At 36.3% G+C, this 27,112-nt stretch overlaps 1 protein-coding gene across 1 annotated transcript in view; it reads right to left on the bottom strand.

The window, feature by feature from the left end:
* Positions 1-27,112, bottom strand: part of LOC123663093 — a 159,216-nt gene that overhangs the window by 49,195 nt on the left and 82,909 nt on the right. The window contains exons 2-5 of the mRNA XM_045597831.1: positions 19,525-19,660; positions 18,931-19,108; positions 4,169-4,555; positions 2,315-2,436 (exon numbers count right to left, since the gene is read on the bottom strand). Coding sequence (XP_045453787.1) covers positions 2,315-2,436; positions 4,169-4,555; positions 18,931-19,108; positions 19,525-19,660 — 823 coding nt within the window. The remainder of the gene's footprint in view (positions 1-2,314; positions 2,437-4,168; positions 4,556-18,930; positions 19,109-19,524; positions 19,661-27,112) is intronic.

Below are 27,112 nucleotides of genomic sequence, written 5' to 3'. Positions count from 1 at the left end.
TTATGTTAATAATTTTGAATTTTATAAGGAAATATTTATTTATTTATTGTATCGGAATAAACGGTTATTTGTTTATTTATTACTACTTTGTTGCACAATACATTAAAGAATTGTACAAAAAGCAGGCTTAATGCTAAAAGCATTCTCTACCAACCAACCTTAGGACGTACAAGAGCGGGCGTTTGTAGGTGTGCAAAATTTAGTATTTGTAACATTCAAATTAAAGAGAAAAAGAACAAAAAGGGGCTTTTATTCATTAATAAACAAAACTAAACAAAAGATGACTAAGTTATTCATTTAAGAACTTTAAGACTTAAAAATCATTATCAAAAATTAGTATATTCGAGTAGGTTTCAAAATCATTTTTGAATCACATTTAACAATTGAAATAAAGCTATAATCGCAACGCAAGGCATAGGAAACAGGTTATACTCGTATTAGATTACTATTAGATAATTATAAAATGCACTTTTACAATCATCTAAGCTTGATTGATATGAAATAGAAAATTTTTGTCACGTTCATCAAATAAAAGTTTAACAATGAAAAATATCATCATCTACATACAAACAAAGGAATATTATTAGGCGACAAATATTTAAAATAAACAATTATAAATCGGGAATATACAATATATATTATATATTCAGTGATTAAACTAAAGATGTATTAATTGTATTGAGAATAAGAATTAGAGCGATACTGAGGCGCCATCGGATTTTTGCCAAGAATCTGTCCCATTTGGCTTGACTTATCATTGTCCCGATTATGTTACTTTAACTGTGATGATTTAGTGAGTGGCACACGTGGAACTGTCAGACGTGGGTTCTCAAAGATAGAATTTATTTAATAGACGAAAAATGAAGGTTTTTTTAAGGTTACGCATACATATATTCAATTATAGAGATTCATTTACTTTTTCTTTTACATTTAATATAAGTAAAAAACATAAATACATATACAAAAATATATATTTTCGCATTTCAAACTTTTTTACTATTACGTAACGATTTTTTTTTATTTTTTTTTAATATAAGTTTCGTAAAAATATTTATAAGAGCTATTTATCACTACCGTTAGTTCCTTAGACAGTAACGATAACTACTGCGCCAACGCCGAACGCGTCATTCTAGCACTTTTCCGATTAAAATATACCTTCCTAACCGATATATATGATAGTTGATATCACACTGTATCGGTTAGGAATATATACAATTAGATAAATAGACGATAGAACAGCACATACATACACAATTCAATATAAATAAAATATATTTTGAATTTGAATAATCATTTACGTCGTAACATAGTACCTATTATGAAAACGAACCAGGTTCAAACGAACACCCACGTAACGTAACAATAATACCTCTTGAAATTTCGCAATTGTATCCGTTATGTTTATTATAAACAATTTATTGAATGGCAGGTAAACAACCTTTAAATATATCGTCTAATACGCCATCACAATGTACGTGTATAGAGTTTCGTAATTGTATTATTCTAGACGACAGTAAATGCTGCCGCGCTTTTTTGTTTATTTGAACGCGACAATAAACGTTAGTTAAGATTATAAATTAAAACAATGTTTTTGCACGAAAGTAGGTTTAATGAAAACGATAGGCTATTAAACATATGTCATATAATTAGAAGGACTTTATAAATTCGTATATTTCCCAAACTTTCGATTTTGCGTTAAAAAAAGTATTAACAGTATAAACTTTTTGTTTAAGTAAATAAACTTTATTGTTGAGTAGTATAGGTTAAATATTAATTTTATTTAATACAATGGTCATATTTATCGGCAATAAATATTATTTTTATATTTCTCGTACACGTTAAACAGACACACACAGCCAAAGTTAATTAATATGATTATTCAGATACTGAATATTATAGCCAGATTAAGTCAAGGCATCCGTGGTTACACCGATGCAGGCTCAATTAATTCTGCACTTAATAGATCACAGCTAAATAATACTGTTTTCAAGCAGTATTGTGTTTCTGTTAGTGAGTAAGGTGACTAGAGCTCCTGGGGGGATTGGGGATTTAGTCGGCAACGCGCTTGCGATGCTTCTGTGTTGCTGGCGTCTATAAGCTACGGTAATCGCTTACCATCAGGTGAGCCGTACACTTGTTTGCCGACCTAGTGATATAAAAAAAAGAAAAAAAACTTTCGGTTCGGTTCCAAATTTCAAACCGTCCGTGTCACTTACGGTTTAGAATAACATTTTTTTTTAAATAATTATTATAGTCTTTTTTTAACAGGAAGTTTCATAAAAAGAGGTGATTAGACATAATCCCTTATACTAACCTTGTAATGTTGTCCTGTTTATCAGCTATGTTCTGAAGACCGATCGCCTCTTTCAACTGGATCACCATTGCAGCTCTTACAGCTTCCACGCATCGGAAATCTTCTATTCTTTCTGCTAAAATCTGATTAAAATTTTAAGCATTAGTTAAGGTTGTAACAAACGAGAGGAGCTTAATGTATACTCTTGCAATAACACGCCTCCAAAGAGGCTGTATTTTATTCTTACAAAATGAAAAGTTCGGGAAGCCCCAACACTTAAACATCTATATTTTTAAAGCAAATAATATCTATAAAACCTTACACAGGTAATTTGTACAGACCTGATTTTTATTCTATTATCATGTTATAAAAAATAACATTTAAAATAATAATAATAATATTCTTTATTGCACACCATTAAAAGATACAAACAAAAGTAGTACAATTAGAGGAAGAATGTACAAAGGCGGTCTTATCGCTAAAAGAACGATTTCTTCTAGACAACCTTTGGATATAGGACAGGGCATATAAAAGCGGTTAGGAAGTGTACAAATAAATTAGAATGCAAAACTCTTAAAGTTTTTGATAAGTGTACCACAATGAAGGCTACGTAAAGGTCATCGTTTACGTATTAGATCGGTAAAAAAGTTTTTTCGTATTTTATATTGAAATTCAAGGTAAGATTTTACAAAATTGATTTACATTAATTATATTATATATGTACTATTTTGTTTGATAACTTGCCGCCATCTCATGGGTAAGTGACAGGATTCCGTTGCTGTAGAAATTTCGGGACTTCTTATTATATAATTGTGTTTGCTCGCAAACGAAAAAAAAAACCGACTTCAATTACGTAAACAAGTAATACAACGTGAGTTGACGAAAAAAATTAACAAACGCACTAGTCGTCACTACGATTTTCGAGGGTTTCTCTCGATTTATCTGGAATTCCATGATCAGATCCTAGTTTCCTTATCATGGTATTACGCTGGGGATATCACCTAGCCAACAAAAAAAGAATTATATAAAAACGGTTCATAAACGATGAAGTTATCCCCAAACATACATTAAATATATTTATATAAATATATATATACGGTCGAATTGAGTAACCTCCTCCTTTTTTGAAAGTCAGTTAAAAACGGGTTATAGGTAGTTTTGACAGTACTCCCTTGATGTTCACTTTACACTACTTAAAGAATTCTGAAGAGACCGAAACAGATAGAAATCTGAAGGTACAAGATCGGGAATATATGGTAGATGCATTAAGACTTCCCAGTCAAACTCTCTCGGTTTTTGTTGAGCGGCTAAAGACGTATGTGGTCAGAAGTTATCGTGATCAAAGACCACACCGTTTTCGTAATCAATTCTGACCGCTTATTCTCAATTTCTCATATATTTTTTTCGCATTTTTAAAGTAAAACTTTAAAATGTACCGAATTTCTTCATTGGATTCAGACATTTTGACGGACAGAAAAGCAAATGAAAAGTGGCGAGAATTTTTTGCATTCAATTTCATTTTTGAAATGTTACCTTCTCATGGTTCCAAAATCAACCAGCTAGTAACAATTCAACCAAAAACATTTTGTTGCAAACTTTTACTAGAAAATACGAAAAGACTTTTTTCCTGATGTATTACATAGATTATTATTATTAGAAACTTTTAAAGAACATTCTAAAATCGATACTAAAATACGCCGAAAATGAATGACTTTGAATGAAACAGGGCGTTATTGAAATTCAGACTATGAGCTAAGGCGTTAAATCATAGAGAGATCCCGAGATTCATTGGAGTTCTCTGGCGAAAGAGGGTGGGACGGCTAACAAAGTTGTGGACAGTTAATAATTTGTTAGAAATGAATCGAATCTACTAACCTCAACGTCTTCACAATATATCGGCGTATTCTTGAAGACGTCTTTCTTAACAACTGTAACGTACGGCCCTTGAATTCCACCAACAAACTTCTCGCAGTTGAAGAAAAGAGCATCCTTCTTGACCATTCCTTCTTCTACGCTTAGAAAAGTTGGGTTCATATCGACAGCTGAAGTAGGAGCCACGAGTGTGTAGTCCCAAAACGACCAAGCACCGTATTGGTGTAAGAGGAGGGTAGTCGCAACATCGTCTGCTAAAACTCCTGTGAGTTTTGACGCAGCCGGGAAGAAACCGATCATTCGCTTGCCAGTTCCTGTATTTTCTTGTAATCTCAGTTCCAAATTGTTTAAATCGATGAAGCCTTCTTTTGTCTCTGGTATTTTGAATATCTGTAAAGATGGATCCAAACTTAAAAAATGCTTCTTCTTCATTTTATATTATTTTTAGCATTAAATTTAGGTTTTGTTTGGAAGACCTACTTTATAAAAACAAAAAATTATGGCTAATGTGAACTTTGTTTAACTCTCAGAACATAAAAAGACGCTTGCTATAAAAACCGTTTTACTACATATGTAATATTCCGTTTATTATATAATATTTTGAGCGTATGTTCTAGAATTTTAAATTGATATTCACAAACAATGAACAACAACGGTGCGTACATAAATCATTTCGTTTCTATTCTAAACCGTGTTTTATATATATTTTTATGCGGTGCGAGATTACTTAACATTCGAGAATCAAATTGCTTTAATTCTTGAAACATTGCAGCTAAAAATAGCTTATGGTAATGCATGCGCGCCGAATTCGCGGCACTTGTAGAAGGTCAACAACCTTCAAATCAAATTCGTCGTTAGTTTGTTACACTTGCTAATGTAAGTGACAATTGCATTGTTTACAAAACTACCAACATACAGTCGAAGAGTTATTGATTAAAAAAACGCGACGTTTTAGCAATGCTTATTTTGCATTTTGATTACCATATACATTTTGACAAGTGACAAACATTAACTTACGACTTAAATCGTTTTATAATAAGTCAAAATAAATATACATTTAATTTTCTAGAGGTTTCTGTCATACAACTATACGACCTTTGTATAAAAATTGGATGTCTTTCGCACTGAATATTATGGTGGTGGATATGACTAGGCTTTCGATGATAACTCCTTTCAAAATATATACAATTTTTGAAAATAGTATAGCCGTAAGGAAGTAAAGATAAGCGACAATGTATTGGCACAGTGGTCACAACTTTTGCGCTAGCGGACACTTATGATAAGTATTTGTATGGGCCATTAGATGTCCATCGTGCTCCCAGCGTTTGTTTGTATGTGTATTTTGCTTATTTATGATGTATAAAAGAGGAAGCCAATATTTTCTGAGATATATCTATAGAACAGAAATATATTCAACCTTATTTCTATTCCTATTAATTCAAAATTTCAAATGCGCCTAACTAGTTGAGGAAACTTAAGATACATATTTATACTACACAAGAATTTATAAGCAATCCTTGCAAAGTCGTGCATCCTCTGTAGTTAGATCTTAGATTATAATACTCGCTAATATAAAATGCACCATTGCTAAGCTTAATGATGATCTTTCGCGTATCTCGGTCTGGACCAAAAATTTTGGAATTAATGTCAATCCCTCTAAATGTCAGGCTATGATTGTTGGGAGTTCTCGTCAACTATCAAAAATTCAACAACCTACATCACCTCTCTTTTTCAATAACGTGGTTATCCCGTTTTCCTCTAAGGTTAAGGATTTGGGTGTGACCTTGGATTGCTCTCTCAGTTGGGCAGATCAGGTTCGTGAGATATCTCGCAGGTTTTATGCATTCTTTCATTCTATCTTGCGCTTTAAAAATTTTCTTCCCGCGAAGGCCAAGATTGATTTAGTAAATTGTTTTCTTTTACCTATTATTGATTACGGCGATGCTTGCTACCCTGACTTAAGCGAGGAGCTCCTGATCAAGCTGCAAAGACTGCAAAATACTTGCATTCGCTTCATTTATGGGCTGCGCAAATACGACCATATTTCGTCCTACCGGTCTCAACTGCAATGGCTGCCGATTAAAGAAAGGCGAAAATTGAGAATTCTCTGTACCCTCTATTCTGTAATTTCCAACCCTTTTGCTCCTTCTTATTTAAAATCTAAATTTAATTTTCTCTCTAACACTCATTCTAGGGATCTTCGTTCTTCTCTTAACCTTACTCTATGCATACCTTCTCATAAATCTGGTTTTGTGTCTAATTCTTTTACAGTTAATGCCATCAGACTGTGGAATGAGTTACCGGTCAACATCAGGAACTCTCCTTCTCAACTTTCTTTTAAAACCCAGGTTAAAAAGTGGTACCTAAAAAAACTCTGTCAATAGCCCCTCCTTATTTATCTTTTTACTCTCCTCATCTTAGGCTCACATTAAATATAACTTCATGTCATGACATTTCTTCGTGTGTTTACTTTTGTTTGAACGTATTTTTTTTTCTCTTTTTTTTTATATATTTTGTTTGTAGTATGTATATATGTAGTCAGGGGATACTCATCCCAATTGGCCTGCCCGGCAGTTGTGGTATGTTATACGGGTACGCGACCCCGGCTCCCCGAGCTGCTACTGTCTTAATCGCATTCATCCGAGGCAGTAGTATCCCTTCCTTTATCCACTACAAAGATCCAAACCGTTCCTTCCTGATTTCCTTGCAGCGGCTCCCTCCCGCTTGACATACAAAGACTATCTCGGTGGGGAAGGCAACTTACAGCAGATATGCAACGAGACAGGTGGACCCGGCGGGATAGCAAAGCCTGGTGGACGGCTTAGGGCGATGGTAGAGGGCGTAGAGTTACCATTGGCCAGACACATCATCGGAACCCTTCTCCGGTCGTATCGGTCTCTCCGTTCCACCGGACAAAGAAGGGGGAAGACGAGTGTGTGCACCTGCGTTTGCGCAAACGTTTGTGCACCTAAATATCTCCTGCGCACTTGACTGCTTCCGGAAGTAAGGACTCTGATTTTCGTAAAGTCCCATGGCGATGGGTCGAAGTAGAGAGGTCCGGTTTGATGCAGAGCGGGCTTTGTCTGAGACCTGCACATGGGCGGCTCCAGGGGTGTTTCTAAAACATCGTGGTCGCTCTGCTTCTGACTTAGGGAGACAGAGGAAGTTCGGCAGCACCTGGAGTGACAAAGCAGCCCTATTCAGGGAAGCACTGCTTTCCCTGCTCAGCCTGGGAGGGGGCTAGAAAAGGTGCCCTAAAAATTGCTCTCCCTACCACTTGAGGACGGCAGCAGCCGTGGCTGCCTCCGCATCGATAAATTCGCGGTCGACGTCGCAACCAGAATATAAAAACAGCAAATATGACTTTCGGCGCGTGGAACGTGCGTACACTCCTTGATCGCGATATAAATATCTGCCCAGAACGGAAAACCGCAATTGTTGCCCGAGAACTTCTTCGCTACGATGTAGATGTGGCAGCCCTCAGCGAGACACATTTAGCGGAAGAAGGGGAACTGGTGGAACACGGTGGCGGGTACACTTTCTTCTGGAAAGGACTCGCTGCCTCAGAACCGAGACGGTCAGGCGTTGGATTTGCGATCAAAAACAGGCTTGTCAAGCAACTCGAAGAATGTCCTATTCACATCTCGGATCGCGTTACCACACTGCGTCTACATCTTAGAAATAACAAATATCTGAATGTCATCAGCGTCTATGCACCTACCTTAGACAAGTCTGATGATATTAAAGATAAGTTTTATGAGGAACTTGCAAAATGCATCAAAAGCGTAAGGCCTAGAGAGCAGATTCTTCTGTTGGGCGACTTTAATGCCAGAGTCGGACGGGACTACGATGCATGGCCCAAGGTTTTGGGTAGGCATGGGGTCGGGTGCATGAACAGCAACGGACAGCTATTACTGAGTCTTTGCGCACAATTCCAACTTGCCATCACTAGTACAATGTTCAGGCTTCCCGCTAAATATAAGAACACCTGGATGCACCCAAGGTCTAAACACTGGCATCTAATTGATTACGCTATCGTGCGGCAGCGAGATGTTTCCCAGGTCCAAGTCACCCGCGCAATGCGTGGTGCCCACTGCTGGACTGATCATAGGCTTGTTGTTACTAAGCTGCGTCTCCGACTCCAGCATCCTCGTCGATCTGGAAAACCTAAGCCGTATGCGAGTTTTAACGTGGACGGGCTAAAGGATCCTGTGACGAGGGAGAAGTATGCTCGCACTTTGGCCGCTGGATTACCATCTCTCAGCAAAGATGTTCGCCGAGTTGAGTATGACTGGAATGCTCTGTCTTCTCATATTCTAGATACCGCTACATCTACTTTAGGTCAAAAAGTCCGAAAGTCCGAGGACTGGTTTGATGAGAATGACGGAGTCCTGATGGCGGCGATCGGCAAACACCGACGTCTTCTCCGACAACACCGTGGAGCAAACCGATGTGCGAGCACTAAGGAGATCAGACAAAGTGACCTGGAGCTTAGGCGACTATCTCGGGAAACAAAGGATAAATGGTGGCGGGAGAAGGCTTATCACATTCAGTGGCTCGCTGACACTAACCAGGTTGGAGAGTTTTATGGTGAGGTTCGAAAGCTAATAGGTAAGACCCCTTTTGCAAAAGTACCTATTAAGCCTGCTAGTGGCAAAGGTCTTCTCAAAAGCAAAGGGGAAATACTCGAACGTTGGGCGGCACACTTCAGCACTCTGCTGAATGTAGACAGGGCTGCTGACTTAGAACACATTCGTTCGTTACCTCAACTCCCAATATTTACTGAGCTGGATAAGCCATTATCGTGTGAGGAGATTGCTCTTGCCATTAATCAACAGCAAAATAGGCGTGCGGTGGGCATTGACTTTATACCAGGAGAACTGCTTAAGCACGGTGGTGATGAGTTGCAATTGGCTATCTGGGAACACTTTGATCGTATGTGGAAAGAAGAACAGGTCCCATCTACTTTTAAAGTATCACGCATAAGGGCCATATATAAGAACAAGGGTGACAGGTCCGATTGCGATTCGTACCGTGGTGTTTCACTTCTGTCGGTCCCCGGAAAGGTTTTTGCCCGTGTACTACTTAACCGTCTTATGAAGCTTTCTGAACAACTTTTGCCCGAGACCCAGTTTGGCTTCCGACCTGAACGAGGTACGTGTGAAGCCATTTTCTCTGTACGTCAACTGCAGGAGAAGAGCAGAGAGCAAGGTCGTAATTTATACCTCTGCTTCGTTGACCTTGAGAAGGCCTTTGACAGTGTGCCTCGAGAAGCCCTCTGGATTGTACTTGCGAAGATCGGGTGTACAGAGAAGTTTGTGAGGCTCCTGAGACTTCTACATGACGACATGGAGTGCTGTGTCGCTGTCAACGATGACCAGTCCGATTTTTTCACAGTTACCTGTGGGGTGAAACAGGGATGCGTCTTAGCACCCACACTGTTTGCGCTGTACTTTGCAGCTGTAGTACAGGAGGTCATACAATTAACCTCTGAAGGGGTCCGCATCCGTTTCCGTACGGACGGCGGTATATTTAATCTGACTCGACTGAAGGCCCGCACCAAAGTGTCGCATGCTCTGATCACCGAAATGATGTACGCCGATGACCTATGCTTTGTTGCAGAGTCCCCAGACGGCCTGCAGCTGCTGATGTCCGTTTTCGACGAGTCGTGCCGAAAATTCGGCTTAAAAATCAGTGTCAAAAAGACGGAAATAATGTCTTTAGATATACAAGGTCACGAGACACTGGTTATAAAACTCGGTGGGGAGGAGCTGAAGCAGGTCGACAAGTTCCGTTATCTGGGGAGCACAATTTCATCTAAATGTGACCTAGATGCGGAAATCAACAGCAGAATCGGCGCTGCTGCTGCATCGTTCGGCAAGTTGGATGCGAAAGTCTTCAGCTCCCATGATCTGAGGCTGGCGACTAAGATCTCCGTCTACATGGCTGTTGTGCTGCCCAATATCCTTTACGCTGCCGAAACATGGACCGTGTACCGCCGTCATATACAAACGCTCGACCGATTCCACCTCAATTGTCTTCGTAAAATACTCAATATTCGATGGTCTGATCGTGTACGGAACACTGAAGTGCTGCGAAGAGCCAATGTGGATGGCATTGAGGCTTATCTTATGCGGCGTCAGCTTCGGTGGTGCGGACACGTGTCGCGCATGGCGGAGCAAAGAGTCGCTAAGCGCATCTTCTACTCGGAACTTGAGGAAGGCAAGCGTAAGCATGGCGGTCAACTCCTCAGGTACAAAGATGTGCTCAAGCGACACATGAAAAATTGCAGCATCGACCCGCTGCAATGGGAGCAGCAGGCAGCTGGATGGCCAGAGTGGAGGGCGCTAGTTAAAGCTAGCGTCCAGAACTTTGAGGATAGGCGGCTCTATGAGCTGGACGCCAAGCGAGATGAACTAAAGGTTCGACCACCAGCGACCTTTAGCTATAACTATGTTAACGGTGTGCTAGCGTGCCCGCTGTGTGCGAGGACTTTTACACACAAAATTGGCTACATAAGCCACGCACGAGCACACCAAAGAAAAAAACGGAGTTGAATGCAGTCGCCGTGGCCGTAATCGGCCGGGAGGAGTATATATGTATATATGTATATATATAAGTATATTTATGTATTTATATGCGTATGTTTATTTTGGTGGGGAAAATCCATCATGGATACCCTCCAGCGCGGGGGCGCCAGAGGGTTATGTCAGACTCCTACTGACTAAAAACCACCACGTGTTAGCAGTCATCCGCCTGGGTGGGGCGAGAGGGGTCGCGCTAGCATTCGCCACCTCGCCTCAGCGGTAGGCCCGGACAAAGCTTCCGGGCCCCGGCATGATGGTGGGGTGGCCTCGCTCACAACAAGGCCACCCCCAGACGTATGGGGTCGTGTCGTCCGGCCGGCCGAAGTCCCCCGACTATCGGCCGCCGACCCCACTATTACGAGGGGGGGAGGAGGTGGGCAAACCGCCTTCTCCTTGCCCACGTACGTCTGCGCCGGAGTGGGCCAGCAGAGGCGTCTTCCTCTCTGGCCCGCTCCGCGGTCTCCTTCTGCGTCATTACCTCTTCGCAGAAGGAGACCACCGCCTGCCACGATCTCTCGCTGTCAATCATGGCCTTTACGACACTCGGCAGCGAGAGATCCCGTCCGATAACCGCTGAAAGCGTGCGCCGCTGCGGTTCCCAAGTGGCGCACGCCTCCAGCGTGTGGAGCGCCGTATCTTCTGGCGCTCCACACTCGTGGCAGGCTGGAGTCGCCTCCCGCCTCGCGATTTGGTGCAGGTACTTACCGAAGCACCCATGTCCGGAAAGCACCTGCACCAGACGGAAGGTCAGCGGCCCGAACCGCCGCCTCACCCACTTCCGGAGGACCGGCTTCACTGCGTCCACCGTCCACTGCCCGGGGACTGGCGAAGCCAAGTCCTCCGTCCACCGCCGCAACAGGGTGTCCTGCGCCAGCCTCTGCACGCGTGCGAGCTCCTCCCACGTAGGAGACTCCCCCCGGGATCTCCTCGCATTGTTTTATAGTCCTACCTCAACACTTACTTTTACTATTTTTTTACGCCTTAAGGTTGACTGGTAGATAAGGCTGTACGGCCTTAAGTCCGCCTTTTGCGCAACGTGTTATCTTGATGTGTTGTTATGTTGTTTTTTTTTTTTTTTTTTTTGGAGTTGTGTAATAAAGTTTAAATAAATAAATAAATAAATAAAATGACTGACAATCTTCTGTGTGGACAAAGCATAAGAGTGAAATGGACCTGATTAAGCTTTCTGAAGGCTCTTGAACCAAGAACTGGTTGCCGCTTTCTTCTATTGGCTGGACCAATATATTGGTATAAAATATGTTATATAATATGTTATATATATTTTTTTTATTATTATTACAGCCTATACAGTCCACTGCTGGACATAGGCCTCCACAAGTTTACGCCAAAAATAACGTGAACTCATGTGTTTTGCCCATAGTCACCACGCTGGGCAGGCGGGTTGGTGACCGCAGTACTGGCTTTGTCGCACCGAAGACGCTGCTGCCCGTCTTCGGCCTGTGTATTTCAAAGCCAGCAGTTGGATGGTTATCCCGCTATCGGTCGGCTTCTTAAGTTCCAAGGTCGTTGTGGAACCTTGTTATCCCTTAGTCGCCTCTTACGACACCCACGGGAAGAGAGGGGGTGGCTAAATTCTTTAGTGCCGTAGCCACACAGCATATGTTATATAATATATTGTTAAAGTTTATGATTTTCATTAGGTATATGTTTGATCCATTTTTATCCTTATAAAAACTAGCTGACACACGCATGTTCATATTTTTTCATTTTTTTTTTTTTAATATTATGCGTGTACCAAAACGACTTCGTTATGACTTTACAAGTATTAAAATTAAAAATTCTGAATTTATTGTTTAAGTTTCTATTGCTTAAGACAAAAAAAAATCGTTTTAACAAACATTAACCGCTTACAATTTTGTTACATGAATGGATTAATTTTGTTTCCATCGGTAAAGGTAAACTTCTCTAGATGTCTTGCATGTCTTTTCGCTCTTGGAGACATAATTATACATCTGTCATTCCACGGTAGACCAGTACAGATTAAGCCGTTTAATGTTTAAAAATCAGTGACCTTGATGTCATATTACATAACATTTGGCCAAGACACAAAATTAAACATAAGGAACAATCACAGAATTATAATTGAACTTTAACGAATGTAATATTTTCCTCAGTTGTCCATATATACTCGTACGTCAGCGATGTATTTATACCTGTAAGTTCGAAACAAAAGTGCACGAGTACGTGACACGATAATTTATATACATATAGACATACAAATATATACATAGGATAAAAATAAGAATGACTATAAAAGTACTGCATTTTATCAATTTATTTTAAAAAGTATATTTTTAACTATGTCAAATATCGAATGTATAAGAAAATTGATATATAAATGTTTAATTTTCGAATTTCTTTTTTTTTTTAACAGAACCTTTCATCATATATATATAATTTTGTATTCAATGTTGCCAGGATTTTAAATTTGACTTAATTTTATCTACGAAAAACCAGCAAGATAACTGGGAAAATGTACATTGCTGCTTTCTGTCACATTAAAGCTTAGACTACTCATATTATAACCTATAGGTGTCAACTGCTTAGAGCTTATTTATATTTACTCAAATAGATAAAAATATATTTGAAGAGAGGAGAATTTCGACCTGATTAAATATCAAAGGTTGTGAAAGCGTTGATAAAAAAGTAAACGCTACGAGATGAAAGTACACTGAGATTAAGTGGTGCCAATATTTAAGAGTATGTATAGCTACTATTAGGTACAATACTTCTAAAAACTTTTTTTCTAAAATTATTATTGCTTTCTAAACTGCGGAATAAAATTAATACAATTACAAGTGCAAAGAAGTATGTACCTACTTCAAACGTATAGTACTTACATTATGTGTATGTGGTTAGTTACAGCTTATTTCAAATGTTACTTGATAAAAAAGGTTTAAGTGTTCACCATACCCTTTAATGGAACTAGATCTTTCTCGTCGAGTACTGTTGTAATTGCACAATCGTCGTTCAACTTGTAAGACTTAGCATTAGTGCTGCTTACTTTGTAACATTTCAAAGGTTAGAAATGCTTTTAATTGCAAACTTTAGAGTTGGAGAAATAATCTACTTAAATAAGACTCTTACTAAACTAAATTTTGAGATACTTTGTTTATTTGCTAAAATAAAATACCATTTAACAACAATTTTGGCAGATACATGGCTTTCATTGGCATCAGACGAGCTCAGATGATGTCACCACTATCACGTATATGGAGTTTTCCATCATACGAAATAGTCCTACTTTGATTAAAAATGTAATATAAATAAATGTTTTTGAATCTTTTTTGGGATTCGATATCACTTTATCCTTACACAAATTAAATTGCCTCGATGATCACAATTTATTTCAAGTGTTAAAATTCACTTAAATTTTATTACACTTATTGTTAACAATAAATATTATCACAATATTTATACATATACATATATTGTGGTAACCCTCTAAACACTAAAGATTTTATATTAATCCGATAACTGCTTTATTTTAAATTAAATAGATTAAAATAACCAGATGTGTGAGACCTAGAGTGGAAACCGCGTCTCAGTCCGCTACCTACGCAAGATCGACGGCAAAAGATGAAATTGCGGATAACCGGGATAATCAACTGAAAACTTAGAGCAGAATATGGCCAACAGAAAACTATAGTTGGGTGAAGAAACCGAGCGTACAGATTTCATTTATTATTAATAAGAAAAATTTATAAAACGATCTATGTAACTACAATGTAGTAGCTGAACGCTATGTATAAAACATCCATTTTGATTTAACTTATCTCTCTTTAATATAAAAAAGTTCACTGAACAAAGATTACCTACAACAAATTACCATACGCAAACGCAAATGGTAAAACTTCAAAACGAGTATTTTCTAAGTTTTCAAAAAAACCAACTGCCAAACTAGAACTGAACATAATTTAGATGTTAAAGGTATCATATACTCGTTATCATATTTGTCTTCAATGGAAAACTGTCGCCTTTATTTACCTAATACGACTGATATTGGCAAATAAAGAATAATACGTAATTTTTTTATACAACAAGGTCGACAAACAAGCGTACCGGCTCCCCTGATGATAAGTGATCACTGTTGCCTATATAAGTGTGATCGGGCGAGGCGAAAGAGGGAGATATAAGTTAATGAAGATATAAAGAGAGAGACGAAGTTTTACTTCAGTCGTGTGGTCTAAAGCACTCATTTTTTTTTTACTTATAAAAGTAGCCAACAAACATACGGTTCGCCTGATGGTAAGTGGTCACAGTGGACTGTAGACGCTTGCAACCCCAGAAGCATCGCAAGCGCCTTTCCGACGACTATACCAATCTAGCAGGAACTCTGGTAACCTTACGCACCACAAGAACGCAAGACTAGTTGAAAGCAATATTATTTGATTCTGCGAGCTCGAGGTACTTCCCTAGTCGGGCTGCTCCAGATTTTGAGCAAGATGATACGAAAAGATAATAAATATAATAATAATAAGAATAGAATAAGACAGTAAAATCCAACCTTAATAAGTTACATAAATGACAAAAAATTGTGGACGTAGACAGGCTGACTTTCAAACAAAAATATGACAAAAATATTACTATTAGATAATAGAAACTTTTACATTTTTCTTAACTCTTGTATTAGATCACGACTGAAGCCTTTGAAAATGCTAAAAAGTGAAAAACTAAATAAATGCAAATACAAATCATCAGCGTTTTCGATTTTAGACCTATTCCAAAACATGTGAATTTTTGAGCCATTTGATACATATTTTTAGGAAATATAATTGTGTTTGCTCGCAAAAGAAATAATTGTATTTGCTCACAAACGAAAAAAACCGACTTCAATTACAACGACAACTAATACAACCTAGGTAGACGAAAAAATAGTCAAGTAAATACGCGTTATCAAAGATTACTCAAAAAGTTGGTTCGATGAAATTTAAATGTGACCACGTGATTAATATCAGCTTTCGATTAAATTAAAAATCATCAAAATCGGTACATTTAATAAAAAGTTATGCGGTATAATAAAACGTAGGTCGACGAAAAAATAGTCACGTAAAAACGCATTATTAGATATAACTCGAAAAGTCGTTGTTAGATCTCAAATAAATTTAAATGGGAACAAATGAGACATACCACCTTTCGATTAAAAAAATAGTCGAAATCGGTCCACCCATTCAAAAGTTCTGAAGTAACATACATTTAAAAAAAAACAGTTGAATTGAAAACCTCCTCCTTTTTTGGAAGTCGGTTAAAAATAAAACCAATTTCAATAAGATCTACCGGTAATACAACGTACGTAGACGAAAAAATACTCAAATAAATTCATTATTAATAAAGGTAACTCAAAATGAAGTCGTCAGATCTCGATTAAATATAAATAGGACTACACGACAAGCACCACCTTTTCATTAGAAAAATAATCATCGAAATCGGTAAACCCAGTAAAAACTTATCAGAAAACACATTAAAAAAATACAGTCAAATATAATTGAGCACATCCTCCTTTTTTGAAGTCGCTTAATAATAAATCATGTTATAAATAAGTAATGTAACATAACGACACGTTGAGTTTTTTAGTAACTTATGATAATAAAAGCCGGCGAATTATGTAATAATTAGGTAACAGAAACGCATTATACTAACCGTTATTAATAGCTAGTTAGGGTTTAGTTGCGAATCCGTACTAGTTGAAATTGGATTAAGATAAACTCGTAAGACTATGCTGTTAGGAATTACATTTTTTTCTTTCAAATTAAAAAATAACTAAATTAAAATAAATTAATGTTTACACATTCCACAACAAACGTGTGTCGTTCGCGCTAATCTTAGAAACAACCGAGACAATTTTAATACCTCTTTTTACTTTAATGTTGTAAAAAAAAAGAATCTCGCGATAACTCATTAAAAACTTGAATTTTTTAAATATTTACCATAAAAATACACTCATACTTTATCGGCGCAACAATGTTGTTTAATTTTATATGCTAGGTATTTCCAGTATAGTAGTATTGTAAAATATAGCCAAGGCCAATCTTCAGTTTTGTTACCAGACGTGACCTACGGTATTCACTTATGGGTGACAACGCAAAATTGCGTCTCATTTCCTAAGTGAATGCATGTACGTTGGAAAATCGATTCCAATAGCGTTATTGTTAGGTATATTTAATGAAATAGCATTAATCGTTAGACCGTTATCGTTAATCGCTTGTAATTATTAATATGATTAATATGAGGTAGGGCACAGCAGGAAATTCCCTGCGCAAAATACGGAGCAGCCCGACTGGGATAGTACCTCGACCTTACAGATCACAGCTAAATAATACTGTTTTCAAGCAGTGTTGTGTTCCTGTTGGTGAGTAAGGTGACCAGAGCTCCTGAGGGGGAAATGGGAGATAGGGTCGGCAACTCGTCTGCGATGCTTCTGGTGTTGGAGACGTCTATAAGCTACGGTAATCATTTACCATCATATATGAAATGTTATATACAAAAAAATATATATATATATATCGCCTATCCCTAATTTGTTCAGTAAGCTTAGAAAAACGTAGGGGGTGTGGTGGTAACTTCTGTCAGCTATAACGAATGTAGGCATATTCGTCTAACAAACTATTATACAAACGCCTCATGTTTCACGGTTCGTACGACATAAATCTTGTATTGGGGATTCGGAACGAACACAAAATATACATTATAACTCCTGCCATAAGCTGCTGCTTAGCCTGTGCTGTTGGCTCTGCAGACCATACATAAGACTATACAAACTTTTGTCATAAACGGGAATAGCATATATCGTAGCATACACCCAATGCATGATAAGAAAAACATTAAAAATGTATTATTTACTGAGACTCGCTGACATAATTATATACGAGTAATACGGACTAACGATGAGCCTAAGCCAGTTTATACTAGGCTAAAATATTACATAATATATGCGTGATAAGCCGATTTATCCTACATTAAGCTAATTGAACTTAAAATCTGGCTTCGTATTCTACTACTACAACCGTGCTATTACCGTATATCACTGATCTGCTGATCTACGGAATGGGGAATATATGTTTTCCCTCCTATGAGTAACGATAGCTATCAGTTATCTATGGAGGCAACCGGGACCGATAGCTTGACATGCTCTTCGAAGCACTGTAGGGAGGCCCACAACGACACATTTAAAAATTAGATTAACAAATTTAAATATTTGACCTGAGTTGGACCCGCGACCGTTTGCGCGTTGTGTGTTTTAGGCGACTAATACGCACCACATAAGAGCGGTCGTTAACTTAACTTCAGTAATTTTGTTTAAAAAATTTGCTTGAAAACCGACTAAAACTGTTTTTGCATTAATATTTCATTGACTAACTTATGCGATATTAGAATTTATATAGCGTTTATATTTCAAAACTAAAATCACTTACCATTTCAAGTGATAAAACAAATAATTGTTATTTTTTTGTTTAGAAACGTAGACTCACTAATAGTAACACTTGAGTAACCTAGTTGAAATTAATTTTTTTTTCACAAGCCTTCAATTGTTTGTTCAAATACACATTCAACTACGCAGTTCATATTTTGCTGCATCGAATTGTACAAGCTATAAATTATTTCTCGATATAAAGCAAATTCCGATGCGATACGTGTTTTACAATACCATGCAAAAACTCGATAGGTTAGACGAAACAAGTAAAATTCTATAAAATAAAAATCAGAACCAACTTAAGAAATTCTAAACTAACTTCAATTAATCTGTATTTATACAAAATTTTCTTTTTAATTTCAAATAAATAGTAATAAAACATGCGTTAAATTTTTTGTTAATTTAATAATGTAGTCTTGTTACCGGACAATTTTCAAATATCAGTTTGTTGTTCATGTTTCGAAAATTATTAAGCTGTGTAAAACTACACTCGTAAATTAAACTGCCAATCAAACCTTTCATTTTAATATGAATAACTGAATAGTAAAGGTCAAGCTGACCTAAGCTAGTAGTTTCGAATTCACAACTAAAAATTTCTCTGACTTTGAATGCATTTCATAAAAGATAAACGTGGCGAAATGGTATCAAGTCCTTCTCCTTAAAGGGAATATTGTCTATAGAAGTTAGTTGTTTACAAACTATTTCAGAAGAATACAGAAAAGTACAAAATTTTAATTCCTACATACCTCAGCATCGAACTCCCTCCAGGGCGCCAGTTGTAGTTCCGTCTCCCTCGAGGACACGAAGAGAGCGACTTTCTGTGGGCGTAGAGCTCTTAAAAACCGACACAGCGAGGCTCCCAGCACCACTACATCATCAGCACCAGCGCCGACAGCTTGACGGATTATCTCCTTAGACTCTGACCTAGTTTTATAAAGAAAGGGATTTTAATACAAGTTAGGTATGACAAGGTCGTTGGTAAGATTCGAACAGACTATGTTACGATACTATAAACTAATTAATTGTTACATAACACAACAAAGCCTTCGTAATTACATATTGACAGCAAACAGAGAGATAATTAGATATTTGAAAAGTAATTTTAATTGGTTTCTTATACGTTAAATATTTGCAATGTATATCAAGTAAGGTTACGGGTAAACTCAATAATTACTGGATTGATTTTAAATATTCTTTCAGCAGTAGAATGTTACGATATCAGTGATGATCGGCTGTAGATTAATTTGGGGAAACCACCAAAATCGAGTAATTTATGCGGCCAAAGTTACGGGCTGAAAGCTAGTCGCATTAGATTTATAGATATTTATATATATTATTACCGGTAAATTTCGCTTTGTCCTGAAGTAACAGACAGAGCTGTGCATCTTGTTGCGTGTGCAGGGAGTACATCTCGAGCCACGTACTCTTCTATCCATTGCAATGCTCGCCCCGACCCGCTGTAGTCGCAGTACACAACTGGAAGTAAATGAAATCAACATTAATAATACTATCGATTTTTCAATCTATAAAACATTGTCAAAGATTTCGAAGATACATTAATTCTACATATACAAAAACGAAGATGAAGATGTCAATTATATCTCTTAGTTTAAGTATCGATCAAACATGTAAGTACCTATATCAAACAATTATTTAATTTAAACAGTTATTAGCTGTTTAAACGAAAATACTCCTATTATTATTGTAGGAACTGTTAAAGCTTAAAAACTTACATAAGATCATATATATTTAAAAAAAAGTATACTAAATCTTAACTAGTAGTTATTAACCCCAATTTTCGTTGAAATTAGTCAAAACTGTTAAATTTATCAAAACGTACATAAATAGCGCACACATAAGATAAATGTTGACAATGTAATCGTTATGACGTCCTCAATTATTTCAATAGCCCCGTTATAAATTTTGATAAAAAATGAAAACAAATTAATGAACATGGAGATAAATGCAACGCGATAAAAACCTATAAATAATAATACAAACGGCCTTGCAAAAGATCACAGCTAAATAATACTTCTTTCAAGCTATGTTGTGTTCCTGTGGTAAGGTGACCGAAGCTCCTGGGGAGGAATGGGGGTAGGGTTAGCAACGCGCTTGCGATGCTGGTGTTGCAGACGTCTATAAGCTGCGGTAATCGTTTACTATCAGGTGGGCCGAGCCGTACGCTTGTTTGTCGACCTAGTTGTATGAAAAAGCACTGTTTTATCCGCCAATATGGCGATAACTATCTATCTATATCTATCTAAAATTGTCATTATAATATCTAATTACAATATTATTATAAGTAAAGACCGGTAAGCATGTTTAATATAATAATAACCGAACCCGAATTACGAGTAACAGGTTCAATAAACTCCTATTCAATGTCAGACAGGTTGGACGTTCAGACAAATTGCTAAAAAATTAATTAAATATAACCATACTTAACATTTTCGAACACTTTTTTCGTTCTCAGACATACTGAGATTACAATAATAATTAATCGCAAAATCATAATGGAGCTATTAAGTGTTTCAACTTAATTTCGTCCTCTATGTTATAACTTGATTTTTGTAGTACATAAGTTTTCTCATATGTAGGACTAAAACGATTATCAAATCAGACCTAAGGGCTGGTATTAAGGTCAATACATGAAACTCTTGAAAATCCGCAATAACTTTTTACTGGGTGTACCGATTTTGATAATTCTTTTTTTGTTAGAAAGAAGATATTCCTAGTTTAGTAACATGATAAGGAAACCAGGATCTGATGATGGGATCCCAGAGAAATCGAGGGAAACTCTTGAAAATCCGCAATAACTTTTTACTGGGTATACCGATTTTGATAATTTTTAATTTAATCGAGTGGCGAGATAACTATCCAACTGCTTGCTGGCTTTGAAATACACAGGCCGAAAACGGGCAGCAGTGTCTTCGGTGCGACAAAGCCAGCCCTGCGGTCACCTGCCCAGCGTGTTGATTATGGGCAAAATACATGAGATCGCGCTATTTATGGCCCGAGCTTGCGGAGGCCTATGTCCAGCAGTGGACTGCGATAGGCTGAATTGATGATGATGATGATACTATAAATATCACAATTTGTACTTTTTTTAATTTATGTTTATGTTAAATTTTATTGTTGTAGTGTCGTGTTAATCTATAATCTATAATCTATATCTATAATCTATAATCTATAATATATATAAAAGCGAAAGGTCATTCATCACGAAATCTCCGAAACTATAACACCTACAACCTTGAAATTTGGCAGGTGGGCTTCTTATAAGACGTAAGCATCCGCTAAGAACGGATTTTACGAAATTCGACCTCTAAGGGTGTAAAACGGGGGTTAGAAGTTTGTATGAAAGTCCTATGTTTTTGAAATAAGAGACTTGAAATTTAAAATGTATGCTCTATAGATAGTGAGAGGTTGTCCAAATAATATATCTTTAGAAAGCAACTCTCTTTTGAGGTTAAAACGGGGGATGGTAGATGGACTCCCTAATCACGAAATCTCCAAAACTATAACAGCTACAAACTTGAAATTTGGTAGGTAGGTTCCTTATAGGGCGTAGACATCCGCTAAGAGCTGATTTTACGAAACTCGACCCTTAAGGGGATAAAACGGGGGTTGGAAGTTTATATGAACGTCCTATGTTTTTGAAGTAAGAGACTTGAAATTTAAAATGTATGCGCTATAGATGGTCAAAAGGTGACCAAATAATGTATCTTTAGAAATCAACTCCCTTTTGGGGTTAAAACGGGGTATGGTGGGTTAGCTCACTCATCACGAAATCTCCGAAACTATAACAGCTACAAACTTGAAATTTGGCAGGTAGGTTTTTTATAGGACGTAGACATCCGCTAAGAACTGATTTTCGAAAACCGACCCCTAAGGGGATAAAACGGGGGTCGGAAGTTTATACGAAAATCTTATATTTTTGAAGTAAGAGACTTGAAATTTAAAATATATGCTCTATAGATGGTGAGGAGGTGTCCAAATAATGCATCGTTGTCTATATATATGGAAGAGAAAGGTCACTAACTCACCCATCACGAGAACTCTAAAACCGCTGGATGATCTATCCATCCAGGTTGGACAAAGATAAAATTTGGCAGGGAGGTAGATTATAGTTAGCAGATGTCCGCTAAGAACGGATTATACGATATTCCACCGCTAAGGGGGTGGTTTAATTGGGGTTGATAGTTTGTATGAAATATATACAGCCTGAAAATAAAACTAAAAATGTGGTGTATAGAGAGGTTTTTTAAAAATAACTATTAAATTATACTAAATTGTGCCTTTTAAAAAGTTACTCAGTTTGATAAGCATTTCAAGTGACTGAAATAAAAAAATAATTTGCGTTACACATCTTAATAGTAATGCATATCTTCATAACCACGCGGACGTAGTCGCGGGAAACAGTTAGTGTTTTATAAAACAAAGTCCTCAAAAGTGTATGTGATCCATTCGCTCGAAATCTACTGAACGGATTTGTATGCGGTTTCACCATTGGAGAGAGGGCGCCACCATTGGCAAGAAGAAGGTTTACGGAACAGCTAAGCCGATTTTGATGAGAGTTTCACTGGAAGTGTGCCGGGAAAACTTTGTGACACACTAATTTCAACGCGGGCGAAGCCGCGGGCACAGCTAGTTATAATATGTATTTAACACATTTTCCTAAACTACACCAACTATACTCATTATTATTGATTGATTGGTTTAATGGCTTTCAGTTGTGCCAGAGAAGCACGGTTGATTCCGCCAATGTCACGTAGAGTGGAGAACACACGTAAGAGATTGATTGATCAGTGCAGTTGAGATAACAGTCTAAATTTAATTTTGAAAACAGGCAAAATAGTAGGACTTTCATTGTTACACCTTAACCTAAAACAACACAAACATTTAATGTTAAACTAAGACTCATTATTATTATTATTTTTTTTATTATAATGTCAATCCATTTACTTTCATACACAAAGGACGAATCATTTAAGAATGGATAGCTTACTTGTACACAAGAACTTCGATGCACAAAATCAATACAATGTCGCTTGCACACTGCGAACTATCTAGTACTAAATATTTCAACTAATTGATCCCTTTAGATTCACGATCCTTCACATTAAAATTTAAAAAACATCAATATTTTGATATAAATTTACTTGAATGTGGGTAGATTATAATTGTATAACGAATAAGTCTAAAATTGGCGTCCATGTGACCATATTGATTTTTTTAATAATGCAACCCTGGCGGTAGTCTAAAAAAATTACGTGTATATTATTGAAATCATTTGAGACATTTTGTAATTACGATTCACATAGTAACGTATAATCAAAAACGCTTTACAGGCTTCGCCGCATCTGACTAAATAAATCGAAAAAAAATAATAACGGGATTACCTAACTTAGTACTTAGCTTCGTATTAAATACATAGCTAAGTATGTTAAAGTCATTGAAAGACACAAGTGGCATTTAAACGTTGGACAAAGTCATTAGTGTATGCCATTGTAGCTGTCGGCTTGATAAGCCGAGCCGAGATAGTTTGATAGCTAATTAACGTGTGTTTGATTGAATGCGGTTCTACTCACAAGGCCGCTTAGGAAATGTATTGCATTTTGATTGAACGCTTATTTAATTAGTGCACCAGCGACGGTAAGCTTACTAATGACTTCGTTTAAGATTTGTAATAGTAATGTAATAACGGAATGAAAATTTAATTTTAAACCAAATAAAATTTCTGATAATTATGATTATTAATCAAATGATTATTTACATTATGATAATTGTGGATAGACATCATTGTATTAATAAAAAAAATAATAGATTTATCACTAATGAAACTACAAATAAATTTCGAATATATGTACTTTTTTGTCATTAATAATTTCCTATAATAGCTACACAGATAACACAATAGTCCCATTGTCATTTTGTGTTTTATCTAAAATCGGTGTACGTGCCGCCATTACAGTTTTGACAAAACAATGCAACCATTGTGACAGTTGAAAACAACGCGTACTTTTGATCCAATATTAACAAATTTTAGCATTTATTACAAATAATAGTCTCGAGTCTAGACGACCTGTAGATAAATCACGTACCGTAAAAGGTCGTTTAACTTAAAGTCAATAAAATTTCTATGATATTAGAAATTTGTTCAAATGTAGAAAAAATATTTTTTTTTAATTATTAGAAAATTAAAAAAACAAATTATTTTAAGAAAATTTTACTGTCTATATAACTGCACTCACGGTTGTAATTTGTTCTATAACTGGATCTAGGATTATTAGTTTTTAAGGCTACGTGAGCATTCTTTGTCACTGGGCTTTATTCGCAATGGTATCATAGTCATACACATACAAACGAGTTACTAATAAATGCTTATAAAAAGTAAAAACAACAATTCAACGGTTTAAAGGTCAGTGACACATAAACCTTTCCCGCCCTTAGGGTCGTTGATCGCACTGTTTTTATCCAGTAATGCTGAATCTGCATATATAAACATCATACATCCTTTGATTTATCGAGTACATTTTATTGCTTTTCTAAGTCAGTAAATATATAAATAATTCAACCTCTACATTTTTGACTATATAAATCTGTTACTAAGAACTTTAAATCTGAGTGAATATTAAAAGAAACACAAAAAGCATTGAGGACGCAATTTATCTTAAACTCATAAACAAGTCACTTATAATTATAGACACAGAAAGGTTCTCAAAATAATTTTATGAATAAAAGCATCCTAATTTCAATTGGTCCATTTAAACAATCGTTACTGTTAGCATTTATGTCGTAAATTACTAAAATTGGAGCATGTGCAGATAAAATAAGATTCGATACTAAATAAAAAAGTACACAGTTCGCTTATTTATTTACCAGATTTATTTGAACGATTGCTACCTACCTTTAAATCGACGAGGTTTTAGACTACAAAATATCACACTAACCCATAAAATTTTACCATTAAACAAACAATATGAACACTTTTCATGACTTATAATTATAGATCATTAATGTTTTTGTCTGGGTATTATGATGTTTCGTTTCATCATTCCTTATTGTTGATGTTCAAAATTTCTGAACCTTAGAAATTACAGTTGATTATCTCTAACTACCGTCGTTGTCTAAAGCTTAATATCACTTTTTTCATTTTAAAAAAAAATATAGGACCCAGCCTAATTATATTTTCAAGTGTTGAAAGAAACAACAAGACAACGTTTCAGGGAAACTTTTTCTTCAACACATCTAGACCAGAATTAATAAAGTAATTTTAATTACGAATATAAAATAACATTTCACAAGATTTACGAAAAATTTTCAAAATTACTTTACGATGTTAAAATATTTTACATGTTCGTAGATGCTTATATTTATCTTAATATTTAAAAAAAACAACATCTTAATGCGTATTTTATAATAAGTGTTAAGTAACCTAACAAAGTAACTTATCTATATACATAAATCAATGTTTGTCTGTATGTCTTTTATTGAATCGTAAACTATACAATTGATTGTGTCATGGTCTTCAGCAGTGTTGTGCATGAGCCCACAAAGATCTCCGAGTTGGTACGACCAAAAAAAGGTGTAAAAACGCGCGCAGGGTACAGCTAGTGTTAAATAATTTAAATGTTATGTCTACAAACGTGACAGTATCCATCAGACAAAATAATACTTAGTAAAATTAATTGTTCTAAAAAATAATTGATTACAAATATACAATTATATTTCAAGAAAACAGTGTTCGTAATAACGGTATAATCATTTGACATTTGACTTTAAGAAAGGGCGACAAATTAGCAAAAGATAATAAATTTATATATTCATGTATAATACTGTTACCAACTGATGTCTATACAAGAGATAATATATGAAAAATCGTATTATAATATTTTACTAGGGCAACACAGGCCACAGTTAATTTATTTCAAAATTGTCTCGATACATCTCCTTTTTTATATAACTACGACCTAAGTTACGCAAACAAGCGTACGGCTCACCTTATCAAGGTAAACGATTACCGCAGCTAGACGTCTGCAACACCAGCATCGCAAGCGTGTTGGCGACGCTATTCCCAATTCCCCCCAGGAGCTCAGGTCACCTTACCAACAGGAACACAACACTGTTTGATAGCAGTATTGTTTAGCTGTGATATTCAGCTAGTCTATAGTATAATATATATTATAGTATAGTAAGGTCGAAGTACTACCCCGGTCGGGCTGTTCCATATATCGAGCAGGAAATTTCCTGCTGTGCCCGACCTCAGTTGAAACTAAAGCTGTACCAACAGGCTGATACGTAGGTGAGGTTACGTACAACTTCTATAGCTGGAGTTATTACAATTAACAATAGCAGTAAAATCGTAACTTAGTAAATTCCACGCGAATTAATTCGAGGGTAAAAAAACTAATAAATATATAAAAATAAAATGTTATTTATAATTACGAATAAAAGATAACATATTTCTCAAAACATCGTTTGTTATTTATGTACAAAAATAATTAAAATAAAAACGGAAATCTATTAAAAAGCGGAAGTCGGCAAAGCAAAGGCGCGGCAACCTCTATAGACATAATAGTTGTAGTATATTTTGTCCTGGAAAGATTATTATCTGCACAAACGCAGAATTGCTTTAAAGAAGGCCAAGGCTGAACTTAAATTAATGTGTTTGTTACAATAAACGAAATTAAAAAGGTAATTCTTATCACGACCTAAAACCATTCAAAAAAAAAAACAAGATATAATACCTATTTTATTTTTAAACGAAAAAGATATTTAAAATAGCTTGCTCATTGCAATTTTTAACCGACTTCAAAAAAGGAGGAAGTTACTCAATTAGTCCGTATACATTTTTTTTTATGTATCTTCGGAGACAACTTCGTCGTTTATGATCCGATTTTGATAATTATTTTTATGTTAGAAAAG

The sequence above is a fragment of the Melitaea cinxia genome, chromosome 19, assembly GCF_905220565.1.
Source record: "Melitaea cinxia chromosome 19, ilMelCinx1.1, whole genome shotgun sequence".
NCBI classification, from domain to species: domain Eukaryota; kingdom Metazoa; phylum Arthropoda; class Insecta; order Lepidoptera; family Nymphalidae; genus Melitaea; species Melitaea cinxia.
Note: the sequence above shows the minus strand (reverse complement) of the source record. Positions and strands in the feature narration are given on the sequence as shown.